We start from the raw sequence: 19,970 nt of genomic DNA, 5'->3' as shown, positions 1-19,970 counted from the left end.
TTTTGGCGGGAACTAATTTTGGCGAATTTGGCAAATTTAGGCAAAATTCGCCAAAATTAGTTCCCGCCAAAATTAAATATGTTGCTCACTCGCCGAAATAAGTTCCCGCCAAAATTAAATTTTTTGTTTCCTTGTTTAAATAACCCCTGAAATTCATCAAAATTGCTCAAAATAAGGCAGAATAGAACAGATTTACGCTGTCATTCGCCAAAATTAGTTCCCGCCAAAATTAAAAAAATTCACTATTCGCCAAAATAAGTTCCCGCCAAAATTAAATTTTTTAAAGATTTTTGCCGCTCGCCAAAATTACTTCCCGCCAAAATAAGTTCTCTTAAGGTACTACAACCAGGTTCTCGGAAAGAACATCCTCTAAGCATATGTCTTGTATGAAATTCTAAAAACATCTCTAAACTTACAAAAAATAACATGAAAAATATGCCCTTTTATATGGATTGTATTTTATCCAAACATATTCTTTTGCTTGGTCTTCGGTCTAAAAAAAGAAAGAATTTTTTAACATAAAAAAACGGAGAGCAAAAAAAAAATAAAATGAAAACCTCCATATTGGTTAACCCTTTAACGACCAATTGTCGTCATCACGTTCCTTTCCAAAAAGACTAAAGACGATAAAAGTTCTAATAGAGCTTTCATTCTAGATTTTTTATAACAATTTCTTTTATGACGAAAAAAAAACAACAAGTTGAATGTGTATAGTTCAAAAGTAGTTTCGTTTTTCAGTTATGGTCGCTACATAACCCCAATGACTTTTCTGACGACATATTTCGTCATTCAGTCGCCAACCCTCAAACAAGATTGTGATTTGAGTCTTTTTGGCACGGCTCATGAACAGAGGTAAAAGGCTAGGAAATCAACTGAAGGAAACGAACCGGACGAAAGCATTTGAATCAGATATCTCAAAAAGCGCCTACAGTATATGGCCCCCAAAACAGAGACGGCCCCCAAAACGGAGGTTTTCATTAAAATGAAGATTCTGACTTGTAGATTTATCAGAATTAAACGATTTTTGTTTATTTTGAAAGAATGATAATTATACTTAAAAATGAGCATGTTTTTGCTGGTTTGAGACAGATTCAAAATAACATATTTGCGTCTAAAGGAAATATCTTAACACCAAAATTAGATAAAAATTGCATATAACTCACTCTAGCTCCTTGGATATTGAAAATAAGTTATGAAAACGGGGTATAAGAAACTTTCTAAACCTAATGGCGTTCAGAAAATGCAAATACATCCGTGACTTTAGAGGCTGCGTAAAAGATATAGCATCTTGAAGGTATTTTGGAGCCCTAGAATCAGCATTGACAAAACCGAAAATTCTAAATATGAGAACAAGAAAAAATCTTAGAATTCTATTCCTATCACCTTGAGTTAATAGTTTATATCTTTAAAGCTTAATATTTTCAGTTTCAGTTAAGCTTTTTTTCTAAAATTTTCACAGCTTATTCCATACACGAATGGAACTGTTTTCAAAAGAGATTTGTTTTCAAAAACTTGATTAAGACGTTATTAAATCAAAATTGTCATTTTGAAAACTTTTAAATTTTCAGTTTGGACTTTGCAATATCGAAAGTATTGTAATATTTCATAAAAATGATAAATTTCACATCCATCGGGTCGTAAATTTAAGGGAAAGCACAAATATGTTCATAGTTTTTCCCCCTATTACCACTGGGCTTAATAATTTGATTTTAACTACACCTCCGTTTTGGGGGCCCCAGACCTGCATTTTGACAACCAGGGGTATACTGTAAAAATTTTATCAAATAAATTTATGCCCAAAACCCTCTAAATCATATTTCAAAACTATGGTCAAAATTTTGTATCCATATCTTAAAGATATCTCGAGAAATCGCTAAAATTTCAAACCTCCGTTTTGGGGGCCATTAGAAAAAAGCTACCTATCTTTAAACGATTGAAAAATATTGTTGAAATTGAAAATTTTGAAAAAGAACTTCCAGGAAATAAAGTAGAGATGTTAAAGGTTTTCATGCAGCAAAGATTTTTGTAAAATCTCTTTTCCTCTAGATTTGAGAGAAATTTCAAATTTGATCACCGTTTTGGGGGCCACATACTGTTAAATACAAAGCCATATTGAGTTGGAACCATGGCGTTCTGAATTTAGCCATGGGTAGAACAAAATTGTTTATTAAACTTGTAACTCTTGTTGACGTGGGAGTGGTCAGGGGGGGGGGGTGGAGGATTCTAGGGGGGGGATGTCAAATTTGTCTCAGTCTTAGGGGGGTTTAAAAAAAAATTCATGTCTTTAGGAGGGGGGGGGGGGAGTTCCAATTTTCGTTCATTAATATACCTGATAAATGTTCCTTGTCTACCTTTAACTTTTTAAGGTCTCCTTTTTCAAGCTATTTGACTTTTTTTAGGCCAAAATTATGAAGAAAAATTTCTGTGACATAAAATTTCATGCTTTCTGCACTTGCGAGCTTATTGGTCAGCCTAAGCTGAGCATTCAAATAGGTAAAATTTTCTTCTACTACTTCTTCCATCATCATATAACGGCAAAAAAAAAAATCCGATCTCCCGATCTCACTTTGATTTCTAAACTTTCTTCCGATATCGGGTTAACTTTTTGGGTACTTTTAGCGTGCGTTGTTTTTACAGATCATAATGTGGTGTTTCAAGATGGCGGCTCAAGCGATAAGTCAAATGTGATAAGTCAGTGTTGTGCCAAAGTATTTCCAGTGTAAATCTGTTGCAAGCTTCAATTTCTGTCATTTATTTTTTTAACTCGGCAAATCAAATACATGATTTTCATCAAGGGGATTCTTTTTCTACATCTTTTGAAGGTTTGAAGCCTTTTGCTCAAGTTTTTGTTTATGTTGAATTTTCTGATACTTTTTATTGCTGCTTCTTATTAGTTTTTGCAATAAAAACATATTTTTCTTGTTTGCCTCTAGGTGGGATTGATGGTGTTATAATGTTATTGGAATTTGATAAAGTTTACAAAAGTACAGCCACTGTCTAAATTTGATAAAGACTGGATGCAATCGTGCTTTTTTGGACTTAGTTTGAACGTGTTTGATAAGGCGAATCGCAAAAAATTGTTTGGTTCCCGTCATTTCTACTTTAAAAAGTGGGTGTCATTCGGTCGGTCGGTCGGTCGAAAATATTTTTCTTTTAATAAGCAGCTACATCTTGTTGAAAGGGAATCCGTGTGAACTGATCCGAATTAAGAAATTGAGAAACCGTGGATAAACTGGTTTTCGGTTTACTCCATTAGCATGCGGTTCGCTATTTCGATTTGAAAACTTGTAAACACAGAGCGTGCAGAGGTCGACAGTGGAAATCCAGCAAAGCAGCCGAAAAGTTTTCCGACTCTCCAACTCTACCTGCTGACCGTAAATCAGGGTCGGTCAGATGACGGGAACCAAATGATGACATCACATATCCTATTATTGGACTTGCAAAATTATGACAAAATGGTCTTTGGAATTTGATCAATTATATTAATATTAATATAAACAGTTCTTGTTGAAATTGATCAAACTATTCATGCAGTTCCGGACGCAGATTGTGTTTTTCTAACCTTTTCTAACCTTGGCGCACGTTTTGACTGAATGATTATACATATCTCTTATCAGACTTGCAGAAAGCGGACTGCAGAAAGTTATGAAAAATGGTTTCTAGAATTTAATGAACTATACCGTCAAGTTACACAACATGCACACTCTCGTCACAACTTGCACAGTCATAACAAACAGATCCATCTGGTCTTCATTTAACATTGTTTTAAAGTTTAAAAAACACTGCCAGTGCTTGGCACAGAAGAGAGGACTCCCAGTTGAAATTAATTCTTGATATGCGTAAGTCATTTTTCTAGCGGAAACACCCTAAAAAAGCCGGGATTTGACCTCTCTCTGTTACTAAAAATAGAAACACAGAGGTCAAAAACCGGCTTTTTTGGGTGCTTCCGTTAAAAAATATGACGTCATCTTGACTTACGCATATCAAGAATTGCTACTCCGCTGCCCTGTTGAATTTATTTATTATGGTCGTGTATTAATTCCGCCAAGGCGGCAAAGCGATCGCCCGAATTCATAGACCAATCAAAAGGGAGTTTAAAGCAAAATGGGGGAAAATGGGCTTCCCTGCATAGTTATGAATTTTAAGTTTTGCTTTCGATTATCATTTGCGACCAGCAAAGTCTTCAAGATGGTTGTGTGTGCATGTTGTGTAACTTGACGGTACTATACAAAATTTATTTACGAAGACTGGATGTAAATTATGTTTTTCTGACCTTGCCAAATTTTGGCTTTGACTGAATACCGTGAGAGTGGATAACTTGCATCAGTGGAGGCTAACATGCATAGACCTAAAATGAATGACCTGGCTGGTCATTTAAATAAACTATATTAAGCTGTAGCTCTTTATTTTAAAGTGTTATTGTAGTTTTATCAAGTAAAACAAAAAGTACAGTTTCTATGTATATTTGATGGATATCTTTATTTTGGTTCTGACGTTTTGGCAATTTTCTTATTTATTTCTAGATAACACTTTGGTCAGATATGGATATTGTCTACATCCAACAGAAAAAATGCATCATAACTGACTGGAATAAAATTAACAATTAACATTTATTTTACAGTAATGAACTATAGCTTAATTGTTTGATGTCATAGAAACAGTGCTACAATGCTAAAGAGAAGTTTACTTTGATCTTCTCGTGGGGGGTGGGGGCTTGGAGGAGCTCTCAGGCTTGTTTTAAATAATTTTAAATCGAGTTATGAAATGTTTCACATTTTGTACATTATTCAACATTTTTAGTTTACTCTGTTTCAGTACATCTCTTACATCTGGTAACCCACTTATTAAAGCTATCTAGCTAAGCTCTATTGGCTGACCTTCCAGCCTCGGCTGGTTTATTCTCGCTAACTTTGACCTTTTCAAGGCTTTTTTGCCCACTTTTGCTCCCAATCCGCTTAGATTGGGTAATCTGATCTAGGCGGTAAGTTACTGGGAGCTGAGAGTAGGTGTGGCGCTCCACCTCAGCATTCGATCTCCCAGGTCTAGCGCAAATAGAAAAGGGGAGAGACTCCCTCACTCCCGGCTCCGCCGACAGCCACCAGATGAATATACTTACTTACTTGCTCCCATAACGAACGAAGTGAGTGAGGAGGCACTCATTGCTTCATGCATTGATATTGGACTTAGACTCGCGTCGTAATTTGATTTCCAGTTAATTTAGTGCTCCAAAAAAAGGTAATAATATGGCGGTAAATTATACAGCGGTAAATGTTACATACATCTTCATATTCCGTCATATACTATTACTTATTACATTATTACATTTTATTGGTCGCCCCACGCTAAGTGAAGGAGACCTTTAATCTCGGTGTTTTCTTCATACGACTTAAGGGCTCTGACCATAGTGAATTTTTAATATTTGCCTCTTGCAAAATATAAATTTCATACAAAACTATGTTCTGTTAGGCCAATTATCCGTGAGTCTGAAAATTTAAGAATCGCAATGAGAAAATTTGATGGATAAGAAAATGAAGACTTTTGCGAAGAAGAGTATTTCAACTTTGAAGAGCTTAGTTTCGGCGATGAAAAAACATTTTGAAAATTTTTTTGCGGTAAATCAAGTAAATGGTGTATCTTTTATCGAACTAAAATTTTTTTTTCGGAAAATTTTTCTAAAAGCTTATTTGTTTCAAAATCTTGAAAATAGTGCTTTTTGACCAATTTTCAATCCCAATTTTCCATAGAAAAACAGCCATAACTTTTGATGCATTAATTTAGAAAATTTTTCCGAAAAATCTAAAACAGTTCAATTCTTTGCGGACAGTTTGAAAAATATTCGAAACAAAAAGTTTAATTACCCATTAAAACTTAGCACTTTTTATAAAAGAAGGTGATGCCACATATTATTAACGTCTTTTTAAAGTTCGTAACGTCATTTTTGCAATTAAATTCTTAATTAGGGTCAAGCTGGAGACTCTGTTGGTCGTTAAATGTTGAGACAAAAGATTTTATTACTTTTTCTAAAGAACGCGTCATCCCTATCGTTTAAAATAACCAATCAGTTAAGCCTCTTGTAAAAACTCCAGCTCATCCCCTTAATTACTCTTAAGGGATTTGATTAAAAAGCAATTTATAAAGGCAATTCTTTGTTAAAAGTGTTAAAAAACTTAAAACATAACTTTTATGTTCAAATACTAAAATCAATTTCCTGACTATGATCAGAGCCCTTAAAAAGTTAAAGTTTGATCGCCCGATCGGAATTAAAGTTCGGGAAATTGGGAAATTATTTCCCGCGTAGTAAATTGTTGCATCAGCCGTTTTATCTCCTTTATATTACGCCACAACAGCAAGTTTACTTGGCCTAAAATCTTGTCAGCTCCGTACCTATAAGCGCACTTGTTTCAGGATTTTTTTTTAAAAGTAATGGAGATAATTGGAAGCCTTGTGAAAATGATTGGAAAGTTGGAAATGGTTGGAAAGTTGGAAATGCAGCTTGCAGTTTGTATCTGCTACTTTTGCTTTAGGGTTTAGTTGAGTGTCTGATCCCTGTTTTACAGTATATATTTTATTGCTTTTGATTGTTTTATAAATAGACAGCAGCAAGTGTAATTTCTGGTACCTCACTTGCTAGTTGTCTTAACAAGATAGCATAAGCTTGTTTGTGTTATACATTAAACGTGTTATACATTAAAGTAGCTACACCAGAGGGTGCATGTGAGCTCCTTGCATCCTCTTTCTTAACCTACTTAACCTGCTTAACCTACTTCCTTGCACCCTCTTACTTAACCTACTTAACATACTTAACCTGCTTGACATACACAACCTACAAAACTCACTCAACCTATCAAACCAATTTAACCGATATAACCAGTCTTGCTTATCACACCTATCTACTGTGCGTATTATAGTCATTTGTTTCTACGCGAGACTCAATTATTTTCCCAGAGAATGTCAAGCATGCTAAATTATCAAATTTCAAAAGCCATTTTGGGTTCGTTTAATCAAGCAAATGAAGAGCTGTTTGGCCAAACTGCTGGAACTCAATAATGCAGCGTCATAAAGAAGCGTCATGTAGAAAATAAGAAGCAAAAACAAAAACAAACACGACAAAAATTAAACATTATGTATACAAACGCAGACCAGCTTACGAAAAAGAAGAAACGAGAACTAGACCAGCTAGTTTTAAATGAAAAGCCCCATATTATAGCAATATGCGAAGTAAAACCAAAAAAATGGAAAAAGAGCGCTTGATTCAGGACTATGTCGTCAAAGATTACTCTGAGCCTTATGAAACGAATTCCTTGAATAAAGTCGGTCGTGGAATTGTCATCCTTATACACAAGTCAATAAAAAACCTTGTTCTTGAAGTGAGACCTACCCATGATTTTCAAGAAGTATGCATGCTAGAGATCAAGTTAGAAGGATCAAACTGTTTACTCTTTGCATGTATGTATAGGAGTCCTACTAATACGAACACATCAGCCAGGAATAACATTACATTGAACCTTCTCTTAAAGGAAATTGCGTTCAACAACAAATATACTCACAAATGTATCGTCGGTGATTTCAACTTCAAAGACATCAACTGGAAAAACTGGTCCACTCCTCACGACGAAACAAAGGAAGATGAAAAATTCCTGGACGCTCTAAGAGACGCCTTTTTCTACCAACACGTTGATGAACCCACCCGAGCTAGAGGGACGGACACACCTTCCCTTATCGATCTAATCCTGACAAACGAAGAACACCAGGTCAATAATCCCACCTATCTAGCCCCCCTTGACAAAAGCGATCATAGTGTTCTCTCATTCACATTTGAATGTTATTTTGAAACCGAGCCTGTAGGTGCGAAATACAATTACAATAAAGCAGACTACGAAGCGATGAAAGGAGATCTTGAAAATTCTGAATGGGTTACTGGTTTCATTAGCAGGGCAGACGTCACACATGTTAATGAATGCTGGAATATGTTACGAGATAAACTTCTTGACCTTAGGAACCAATACGTACCATGCACAAAAGAAGAAAACTCTTATAAAAGAAAGAGGAAATTTGCGATTTCTACAGAACTCCGAAAAACCATCAAAGAAAAGCGTCGTCTCCACCGCAAATGGATAAGGTCGATTGGCACATCAACAGAACAGAGAAGTAGAGCTGAATACGTGACAACAAGAAACCTTGTAAGTAGAAAAATAGCACAGATAAGAAGGAGGCTAGAAGAACAAATCTGTGATCAAGCGAAGAAAAGTCCAAAGAAATTCTGGAAACATATTCGCAGCTCCATGAAAACAAAACCGGGAATCACTCCTCTCCTTCTTGACCCGAAGGATAACTCATCACTCTGTTATAGGGATGAAGATAAGGCAGACGTACTACAGGATCAATTTTGTAGTGTTTTTACACAAGAGCCTGCTGGACCACTACCAGAGTTTGCATCACGTACAGACTCATGTGTAACTTTCGATCTCACCATTGAAATGGTCCGAAAAGAACTGAAAGGCTTGAACCCTAACAAGTCACTGGGACCAGATGAGATACATCCTGCTATGTTGAAGGCGTTAGCTTTCTATATTGCTGTCCCCCTATACATTGTTATGTCCAAATCCTTCGCAGAAAGCTCTGATATGTACCTCTTTGCAGACGACACTAAGCTTGTTGAGGAGATAAATAGTGCTGAAGATGCCATTCGCTTGCAACATGATATCGATGCAATGGAAAGATGGTCAAAGGACTGGCTACTCAGATTCCACCCAGATAAATGCCACGTGCTAACACTAGGAAAATTTTGGAACATCAAACATGCCCATCCATACAACATAGACGGGTTAATCCTGGAGCATGTGGATCAAGAAAAAGATCTCGGAGTGATTATCGTTGGGGAACTGAATTTTGAAGAACACATCTTTGGTAAAATCAAGAAAGCTAACTCAATCGTTGGTCTGATCAGCAGAAGTTTTGACTTTTCTTTCACCAGAAATGCTCCGCACTCTTTTTATAGCGTTCGTCCGACCTCATCTTGAGTACGCTCAAGCCGTTTGGTCTCCACGACTCATCAAACACATCGATGCCATCGAGAGTGTTCAGCGAAGGGCCACGAGACTGGTTAGCGGGTACAAGAACAAATCTTACGAATACCGTCTCCGTAAGATTAACCTTCCGACGCTGAAATCAGACGTAAAATGGCGATATGGTTGAAGTATATAAACATCTTCACGTTTATGATAAATCATCGGCCTGTCAAAAGTTTGTCCTTCGCGAACGCCCGAAACGTCAGCACGATTACGAACTACAAAGAAACTTTGCAAATGATGGTGTCAGAGGGTATCAAACAAATTCGTTGTTCTACTGAAGTATTGACATATGGAATGGTCTTGGAGTTGATGTTGTAGCTGCAACATCTATCGCCAACTTCAAAGAAAAATTGCTCGCAGAATGGGAAAAAGATCTCCATAAATTGTAAAATGTTAAGCATGATTATTTCATAGAGGTCGATAGACCTGGGAAATATATTACTGTAAATAAATAAAATAATGTATTGCCTCTATGCGATATTCTGGTCAAGTTTTCGACGTCTTTCTATTTGGAAGCCCACTGACTTAGACAATATTCTGATTGAAGGAGATAAGTTATACAAACAGCTTGGTGTAAACTGCTACCTATCTGTTGATGAAATGCCGCGCTTTATTAAAACAAATGGTTTCATAACTAATATTAATTTTCTGAATTTTACAAATGGTAATGCTTTTTGGCAATATTATTTAAGTATTGTCAGAAAACACGTCAAGAAATAGATCCGTCAAAATGTTCTAATCTCTATATCTTTATTCATGCATGCAACGAGATTTAGAGGGCTCAGAATCTGTGTAGCCTGTCTTCAAGACTTCGAGAGGTGCTTAGAACTTACTTAGTCGAACTTACAAACACCTAGTTTTTCGGCCTATTTTTAAAACTCTCAAAGCAAACTCAGGCAAAATCTAGCGCCAATGCAACGACTTCTTCGACTTTTAAAAAATTTGTAAACTGTTTACAGTTTTTGGACGAGTTTTGCTTGAATTTCGTTAGATAGTTTGAAGTTTTTGTGACAGCTGAAAAAGTGACGTGTGTAAAGCCGGCTTTACCCGCTAAGCCTATACTATTGTTATGAAAGTTTGTGGGCGGAGCTACATTTGAGAAACCACTCTGGACTATGCTTGTTATTGTTGCAATTAAGGGTGAATAAGGGCCCGATGCATGTTTTATATCCGTTTCATCATGAACATATAAACGACGGACATCCATCTCCTTTGTATTTTTGTATAAGGTATAAGGCTCACGATTTATGTTGAGATGCAATGAGAGAATTTTTCAGCAATTGTTTGGAAATTTGACCGTTCTCGGGACCATGTCTCACCAAAAATCATAAAATACTTATAAAATACTGACCGGACACATTTAGCCCTTATTTTGTTGCTAAATACCCCTCTGAGTAAGATTACGAAGAATTCAGTGACTTTAAACCTTATTAAGAATCATTTCACTCATTCATTTCAGAGAAAAATGCCAATTTTGAGAAAAGAATCTTTTTTTGACGGTAAAACAAGTTGTACTCTGGTTTGTAAAATACACATTTTTAGTATAAACTTATTGAAAATTTGGGCAAACAATTTTAATGCGTTTTCTAGGAAAGTTTTGATATGTTTAAATATGCATATTTCTTAAAAAAAGAATTGCCTTACTCCATGAAAACCCGCCTAGGACTGCAGCCAAACCTGAGAAGCTTAAAATGTTCTTATATTACTATAAGGAACAAGAAAAACCCCCAAAAAGTTAAAGGAACAAATGGAAAAGATACTTTCTGGCTCGTACCAGTCTATGAAGAAAGAATTAAACTTGAAAAACTTTAACGCCTTGAAGTCAATACGTGCTGTATAATCATGAAAAGTTTGGTTGTTTTGACGAATCATAAAAAAAAGTTATGCAACATACTGTAATTGAAAACAATTAGGATATGTACTCACCGACGAAATCTTTCGGGAAAAATGCCGGCATCAGGGTATTGTAGATGGAAAAATTTTGTGGATCCTTCAAGCAAAATATCACGCGATCGACCTGAATAAAAGATTAAGTTAAAAATCATTATTTTTATTTTCAGTATTTTAAGTGATTTTAGTAATAAACAAGCTAGATGCTGAATGGACTTACCTGATGATGAAATTTAGATAGCAATGCTAGGAAAAAAATGAAAAAAAATCAGTCAAAAAATATAGCGTTTAGCGAAAATGCATAAAGCAATAAAATTCATCATTGATTGTTGATGAGGGGAGAGAGAAGGGTTGTAGGGGTTGTAGGGAAAAAATAAATAGAAAGTTCTGGTCGCAAAAATCAGTTTTATTGACAATCGAATCATGCTTGATTTGAGCATTGCGAATATGCATCTCTCTGCAAAAAAATCAGAAAAAACTAATGATGAAAATTCGAGAAAATGTCAAAAACCGGGTTTTCCGGCAAAAAATGCTTTTCGAAAATCGGGCTCCGATAAAATTCAAGAAATACTGTCTTTCCGGCGAAAATAGGTTGTTCCGGCAATTTTTAAATAGTTCCGGCTTCAAAAATCAATTTTTCAAAATTCAAACATGCTTGATGGTGGGCATTGCTAATATAGTAGGGGGCCAAGCCTTGGGTTCCGTGACATCTTTTCTACGACCTAGCCATTTTTAGTCTATTCAAAAGAACAGTATATTACAAGATATTTTTGAGATGGAGGACGCGGATTAGGCCCGGGAAAACTTTTTATGACCAAAATAGTGACGCCATAGGCAAAACTGCAAGGTAGGGTAGCCCAGATTTTAGGTCCCAGGAAAGCTAAAGACATTTTTCCATTCATTTCACTTTCAACTACTCTACTACAAAAGGAATTCTTTTTTCTCGTTTTGATCTTACATTGGTTTTTGAGAAAGATTTTACATTCTGATTCATCGAGTTTTTATTTAAATAGCTCTGTGGATAAGGATTGAATTGCTCGTTGATGGAAGGTGGAACCATTGTCAAGTTTCAACAGATCTTCGAATGATGAGTTGTAGTCTAAGTAAACGATTCTCAAGCATCTTTTATGTAGATTTTATCCTCTGGATCCCTGCTATGAAACATCCATATGAAAAGACAGTAATTGAAGTGGCATTTAATGAAAGCATTCATTAAGCGTTTCTTTTTTTCTAAACTGAGATTGCTCATTCTGGCTAAGGCGGTTATTTTCAAACTAGCTTTCTTGCAAAGATTTTTTATATGCGATTCAAACGTCAAGAGATTATTGAAGGTATTGAAAACAGTTTTTTTTTAAATATTCAAATAGAGCAAATCGTCAATGATTAACTGACATTTGTCAGCATTACCAACCATTTGATTAATTGAAAGCCATGTAAAGATTTTTTCTGCTACAGAGCTTAGTTTACCACTTACTCCAATCCAGGTCGGAGCACTAACATAGGGTGTCGTATCGTCCGCATAATTCGCAACCTTAGTATCCTCAATGATGAAAAGGAGGTCAGAGATATAAATATTGAAAAACAGAGGACCAACGATGAATCCCTGGGGGACACTATCCTTGATCTTGATCCAGTTAAGCTCAGTTCGTTGCCCACTTTTGTCCTTTGTTGCCTATTTTCTAGATAACTCTTGACTAACCTAGTGAAAAGCTCATCGAATCCGTATGCACCTATCTTTGCAACAAGTAATTTGTGGCACATGCAATCAAAGGCCTTAGAAAGGTCGATGAGCAGTGCCCCAAAAACATCTTTCTTGTCATTGGCTAGCTTCCAGAGCTCTTCCATTGGGAGAAGAGATGTTTGAGTGGAATATCCTTTCCTATAACGGCATTGTTGTTCATCAAAGTAGTGTTCAAAGTATTCTGATATTTGATAGTGATATACTCTTTCGTAAATTTTGGCTAATGCCGGTAGTATACTTATTGGTCTATAGTTACTTTTATCGTTTTTAGAATTTTTCTTGTAGACTGGGGTGACTGTCGCGAACTTGGGAGTGTTGGGAAAAAAGCCTGAGCTGAAGGAGTCATTTATGCTTTTAGAAAATAAGTGAGAGTACTTTTTAATTATTTTTGCTGGTATATCATTTTCCGCTTGAGACTTATTTGTCTTAAGGTTACTAATTATCTTCTCTACTTCGTATTCGGTGGTGTTTCTGAACTTGAAGGAGTTTTCATTGTTTGATACCTTTTCTTTTATCTTGAGTATACTAGGGTGGTTTTTGAAAAGCATTATTTCATTTTGAAGAATATTATCAGAAAGTGATGTTGTGAAAGTCCGATAGATTATTAGATACAGAGGAAGAGCCCTGAAAACTTCTTTTGTAATTTGTTAGCATCAAATCAATGCATTTCGGATTCTCTGCGTTTTTGAAGCACGTAGGTTTATTTATCAAGCTAGAAAGCACCCTGCTAAAGTCTGTCTCAAAATAATTTGCAGCTGAGACAAAAAGAGCTGTAACTTTTGATAGAATTCGAAACCAAGTTGCGATTTTGTGCTCTTTGAAAAGATATTTGTTAGTGGAATATTATCAAGCAAAAAAATTGGAAAAAATAAAAAATAAAATAAAAAATGAAAATGAAAAATGAAGAAGAAAAAAATTTTTTGTAGAAATGTCGTATAGTTACCATTTCCACAGGACTGATTTTTCAATCTTAGATCATCATCACTGTGAAAAAAAATTTCAGAATTTTTCAAAAAATATTCAGTCAACCAAAAGATATCAAACAAAGTTTATTGCTGGTTGACTTTATCTTTATAAAGTAGTAAAAAACGACAAAAAACAACCTATTGTCAATCAACCAATAACAAATATTGTGTGATATCTTTTGATTGACCTCGATAAATATAGCATAATTTTTGTCTTTCAATATGAGTTTTGTCCGACCTTTGACCTTTTTAAGGCCTCCTTTTTAAAGCTGTTTGACTTTTATTAGACTAAAACTTTCGCCTAGGCGACAAAATTACAAAGAAAGCTTTCGGTGACATGCAATTTCATGCTTTCTGCACTTTTTGTGAGCTTATTCTCGCCAATTTTAACCTTTTCAAGGTATTCTTTAAGCTATTTGAGCTTGCTTAACGCTAAACTTTTCGCCTGTGGCGCGTAAGTTACGAGAAAAATTTTCCCCGAATACTTTCCCTAAAATTTTTTTTCTCTCACCTCCCGAACCTAAAACTCGCAGATACGCCTAGCTGGTGTTATTGTAGCTTCAAATCTTCCGTTTTGAAAGGTCTAAGAACATTTTAAGTGGCCTATGGGGGGGGGGGCGTTTGTACCAACATATATTGACTGGCTAGGGAGTTGGCTTGAAATTTCATTAAGGATGTCAAGGGGGGTGCAAAAATATCCTCCAACCCACCCTAGTAGATACTTTCTGACCAATCCCTTAGATTGACACACGTGGTTGACAAGTTCTTTGAAAACTCGCCCTCTGATACTCAGGGTAGCCGTTTCCATGAAAAGAAAACAGAGAGCTAAAGTTCATTTGCTTTAAGTTTGCACTAATCTTTGTTTTGGATGCTTTAATTCGTTGCTTCAAAATTAAATATCGTTTGAAAGATAATTCCGAGTACTTTTATATTTTTGTGTTAAATAATTTAAAACAATTAGAAAAAGAACATGAAAATAAAGAAAAAGAAGAAATTTTTATCCCTTCGTGTTAACATTTTTTTAATTTTTGCACAGAGGTATTTCGATTCCAGACAAATAGTTATTTTTCCGGTAAAGTTCTTTCATCGAAGATAAAAGCCTCTAGAAGGTAGTTCGTTAAGTCGAAAAAAAAAACCCCGTCTTTTGCTTTAACTAGGGCTATAACTTTCTACACGATATTCAGGTGAAAAATAATTGTATATCTGAGGAGGCCTCAAAGTTTCTCATATTCATTATCTATCTTTGCAACGGTATATCTTATGATAAGGCATTCGTTGAAAAGTAGCAATCAAAACAAAGATTAGTGCAAACTTAATGCAAATTGGCATTGATTCTAAATCCGTGTATCAAGAGAAATAAAAAAATAAAATTCCCTCACTTCACAAGCGTAATCTTCTAACCAATCACGAATGGATTGGAGTGCAACCTCTGCGTCCTCTTTATTCGGTTTTCCTAGAGATATTGAAAAGCAAAAGTTTGTATCAAATATATCAATACCGAGTTTGTGCGTGGACGTATTTTTCTGAGACGGAGACGGTAAGCTTCTAATAAATTTGTCTAAATCGGCCCTTATTGACGTTCCTTATTTTGCTGGCGTTACTGAAGTCGCCGGTATAAAGGATCGGAAATTTATTGGGATCGGGATAAAAATGGAAAAAAAACGAGCTTTGGCATAATGAAGGTCGATAAGAGATAAGAGTATTAGAAGTTTTTCGAAAGAAAGCTGAATTCTTCGTGATTTCGAATTTTTCGTGATTTTAAATTTTTAGAGATTCTCCTAAGCTTACATTAATACGGATTACTTTAATTATATCTTTTCTCCCACAGGAAAAAAGTACAGACTGCCAAATTATTTGGAACATACACTTTAGAAGCTGATAGGCTGAAATGGACGCTGGATATTTTTTTCTAGCATTATTTTGAGATACCTGTTTTCTGCTATCCTATTAGAAATGGGATCGTCTTGTTTAATAGGCGGATATCTTAAATTATATTGTTTCAAAGATCCAGTAAAAAGCAATTTTAAACTAGACTATGCTATAGTCTAAGACGAGTTTTTTAATAGGCGGATATCTTAAATTATATTGTTTCAAAGATCCAGTAAAAAGCAATTTTAAACTAGACTATGCTATAGTCTAAGACGAGTTTCATCTAAGAGGAACAAACGTGAAGTGAAGACGGGAATTTTTTACGGGGGTGGCTGTTGTCTTAAACGAGTATGATTTTGTCGGAGTATTTTTATAACCGGGACGAGTTCTATGCGGATCTTTCTGTGAGTAGACGATTCTATCGGATTTGCGCTCCGGGGGTTTTCTTATATAAAATATGTACGTCTGATAAATATGTATTCTGCCTCCCCACTTTACATATGTAGTTTTTTCCTTACCAAAATCGCCGCTTGAAATGCAAGGGAGTGCCTGTGATAAAAGAAAATTTAGAATATATAATCAACAAACTGCGTAGAAAGTCAGCCAAAGATCCTTAGCACGATTAAGGAGAAATAAAAGTAAAGAAATCCAAAAGTTGTCAGTCTAATGCTAACCTGATAACAGATTGGGTATTTTCTAGCCTTGTGTGCTGAAACTCGAAAGACATGGGAGAAAATATACAATCTGAAGAATAAAGTCACGCGTTTGAACGTGAACAGCGTAGAAACTTTTTCAAGGAGAATGGATCCAAGTGCAATTTCGACAAGGAAAGGCGAAGGTCTGATTATTTCTGATGTAAAGTTCGAGGTTGTGTATGCAATAGTTTATTTCAAGTTGACGAACAGATAGCAACAAAGGCTAATAAAAGTCAACGCTACTTTACAATTTGTAAGCCGACACCGTCAATATAGGTCCGGCAGTTTCTGCACGGGCATGATGTAGGCCTCCACTGCTTAATCTTTTCCTTAAAATTACTAAGATCAACTATATCTCTATACCCATTCGGAATTAATTTCCAAACTTTTGGCCCTAAAAATGAAAGTGACTCTGAACCGTGAAAAACAGAGTTTATTTCTCTTGATCTGAAGTAAGGGGTTTTGTGATTTACTTTGATATTTTCATCATGTTTGAAAATTTCTTTAGTTAGATCTGATATGTTATTTTTACATTTGAAAAGTTCTACTGTTAACAACTGAAGATTCTTATGATGGAATTTGATGGCGCCGTCTTTCTGTAAAAGCTGCTCAAAAGTAGATGTGTGGTCCTCAAGCATCTTTCATGGAGGTGATTTATTTTTTGATTCAGCCTGCGAACAAGAAATATTCAGACAAGCGAACAATATAAGGCTTTAAAGTTTCACGAGCCTTTGCTTTTTCTTTTGATTCATGTATGGTGCTACCCTCCCTCGCATATGCAGCTCCTCACCAACCTGTTCCCAAGAATCAGCCATCACAAAAGGTCTTGTATCGTCTGCATAATTTAGTACATTTCTATTTTCAAGAAAGAACAAATCTCTCATGTAGATGTTAAATAGTAGTGGCCCCTAGAATGGATCCTTGGGGAACACCTACTTTAACATTATGCCAGGTACTGTAATGGTCGCCAATTTTCGTTTTTGCTTTCTATCTGATAGATAGGCTGCTATGAGACCTAAGGCACTCCTTGAAAACCCGTATGCTTCCAGTTTAGCAATCAATAGTTCGTGTGATATGTCGAAAGCTTTTGATAAGTCAATGAGCAGCGCTGCAAACTTTTTCTTCTCATCTTCCAAATGTCAGTTATGAGTAAAAGTGGAGTTTGCGTACTCATTCCCTTTCTATATCCAAATTGTCTATTGCTCGAAGTATTGTTAAAGTAGGTTGAGACTTGGGTATGTATGACTTTTTCATAAATTTTTGACAGAACTGGGAGAATACTCACCGGTCTGAAGTTGCCCTCGTCATTCCGTGAACCTTTTCTCTTATACACAGGTGTTATATCGGCAAGTTTCAATTCTTTTGGAAAAGAGCTTGACTCGAAAGACGTATTTATTTCTGAGCATAAAAACTCGAAAAAACATATCACAATATTCCTTTATGATTTTCGCTGGAATATCTGTACTTAGGAAAATAGGAAAATTTGTTTAAAGATGCTCAGTTTTCTTGATTTCAGTGACACTTGGGTGTTGTCTATATTTCTGAATACAAATTTCAGTATGATTATTTGTTTCTTCACATGCAACAGATGGAGATATAGGCAAGTTTAGTTTTGATATTATTTGGCCATAGTAGTCATTGAATATTTAAGCTATCTGTTTCTTGTCATAAGTTATGATCTTTTCTTTCTCCACTAAAGTTTAACTCTTATTGCTTGAACCTTTGTTTGAAAGCAATGGTTGTACAGTTTTCCAAAACTTTTTGTTATCAGTTATGTTGGAATCCTTGATCGCATCTATGCTAATTTGCAGCTTTTCTAGGTGCTCGTTGATGTTATTTAAATGTGGGTTATAGGAACAACATATCAGCCATTTTTGTTTATTAATTGTTACCTTAACAAACATGCATTCATACGAATTTTCAGATCTTATCAACTTAGATGGTAATCAGATTCTTACATAAAGCAAAATGCCGCCACCTCCATCGTTTTTAGGTCTATCCAAACGATGTGGTTCCTCAAAACGAATATTTTGTACATTCAGATTGGCATTGATCATTGATGTCGTTTCCTTCCGAAAATTTTGAGAGAATTAACAGCAAAATAGAAAAATCAGCCACTCTTAAGGTACTTTTTTGGGGGGAATTTGGGAATTTTTCAAACCTCAATAACTTTTGACAGAATTTGAATTAAGTAGCGACTTTGTGCTCGTTAAAGTCTAAAGACCCGGAAGAAAAAGCTAGGAACCGTACAAACTACGTAGCATCACGGAACAGAGTGAACCGAAAGATAACAGAAGCTCGAAGGTCATACGAAAAAAGTCTCCGACAAGTCGAAAAGTAAACCAAAGATCTTCTGGTCACATGTCCGAAGTAAACTAAAATCTGAAAGTGGGGTTTCATCCCTGCTCGAAACACCAAATGACATTTCATCTTTAAGACATGAAGACCATGAAAAAGCAGACATCCTACAGAAACAATTCTGTAGTGTCTTCACGAAAGAAACCGAAGGAGAACTACCGGAATTCCAGTCCCGCACAGATCGCGTCATCAAAAGAATGTTGAATCTTGTATGCTCATGATGAAGGAATTCCAGGAAACACAGTAAAAGTAAATTTGTAGAAGCGAACTTCAGTTCTAAGAAATCTTCTGTAACTAGCATAAAAAAACGTCTACCATAAGAAAAACGTGGTGTAAGAAAAGACTAAGTCCTAATAAATGACGTAATGTTCAGAAGTAAACAAATATGGCGGCTTTAAATATAAACAAAGCAGCGAGGCGAGCGTTATATAGCTCAACACCCCCACTTGACGCTAAATCCGTTAACGTACGAAAAGTTGTTGGTTGAAAGACTGCAATATGTGCTTCTTTGGAGGCTTGGTGAAGACATCGGTTACGTTTGAATTGGAAGGCACCTAATCGATTGCAATACGATTGTCATTATAACAGTCACGTATGAAATGAAAACGAATATCTATGTGCTTTGATTTTGGTCGGTTGACAGGATTCTTGACGAGAGCGATAGCACCTTGGTTGTCACATTGAATAATTGTTGATTTCTTGATCTCGTCAATAGCTGATTGGTTTGCGCTTTTGATAATGGCAGGATTTGGTTCGTAGATTTCGCGTAGAATCTGTGTCAGGAAAATTGTTTCTTGGCACGTGATCGACATTGCCATGTACTCGACTTCACATGTGGATAATGCCACCGACGGTTGTTTCTTTGATTTCCAGCTTATGATTGGGCCATGTTCATTCAGGCTTGTACAGTAACCTGTGATACTTCGATGATCGTCGGTAGATGAAGGCTAATCAGCATCACTAAAAGCATTTAATCTCAATCCCTTTTTTGCTTTTGTGAAATTTCAGTTTATAGTCAACACTTCCAATCACCAGGAGTTGGATTAGAAAGATGCTGCGATAACTTGGTTATGCAGTAGCTGAGGTCTGGTCGGGTGCACGTCATTGCATAAATAAGGCTGCCTACCATCTGTCGGTATAGTTTGGTATCTTCCTCGTTGGATTCACCTTGGTTGTCGTTGTAGGGAATCCGGGTTGGTTTCACAAGGAGTTTTTCTTGGTTTGCATTTCTCGAAATTAAACTTCTTGAGAATGTTAGTAAGGTATCTTGATTGTGACATTGTGATTGAATCTGGGTTGACTCCAAAATCGATACCAACAAAAGATGAGAGCTCATCCAGGTCCTTCATGTTGAACTTTGCGCTCAGTTGCGATTTGATCG

The 19,970-nt window shown here is 35.9% G+C and overlaps 1 protein-coding gene across 1 annotated transcript in view; it reads right to left on the bottom strand.

Annotated features, from left to right (window-relative positions):
• Window positions 1-365: 365 nt before the first annotated feature.
• The window catches only part of LOC136823341 (macro domain-containing protein RSc0334-like), a gene marked incomplete at its 5' end in the record, with an annotated part of 44,954 nt that continues 25,349 nt past the window's right edge, over window positions 366-19,970 (bottom strand). Inside the window, 4 exon segments of the mRNA XM_067079520.1 lie at window positions 366-493; window positions 10,998-11,088; window positions 15,047-15,120; window positions 16,055-16,085. Of these exon segments, the coding sequence (XP_066935621.1) occupies window positions 444-493; window positions 10,998-11,088; window positions 15,047-15,120; window positions 16,055-16,085 (246 nt within the window).

This window comes from Clytia hemisphaerica, unplaced genomic scaffold (assembly GCF_902728285.1).
Source record: "Clytia hemisphaerica strain Z4C2 unplaced genomic scaffold, Clytia hemisphaerica genome assembly, whole genome shotgun sequence".
NCBI lineage: Eukaryota > Metazoa > Cnidaria > Hydrozoa > Leptothecata > Clytiidae > Clytia > Clytia hemisphaerica.
Note: the sequence above shows the minus strand (reverse complement) of the source record. Positions and strands in the feature narration are given on the sequence as shown.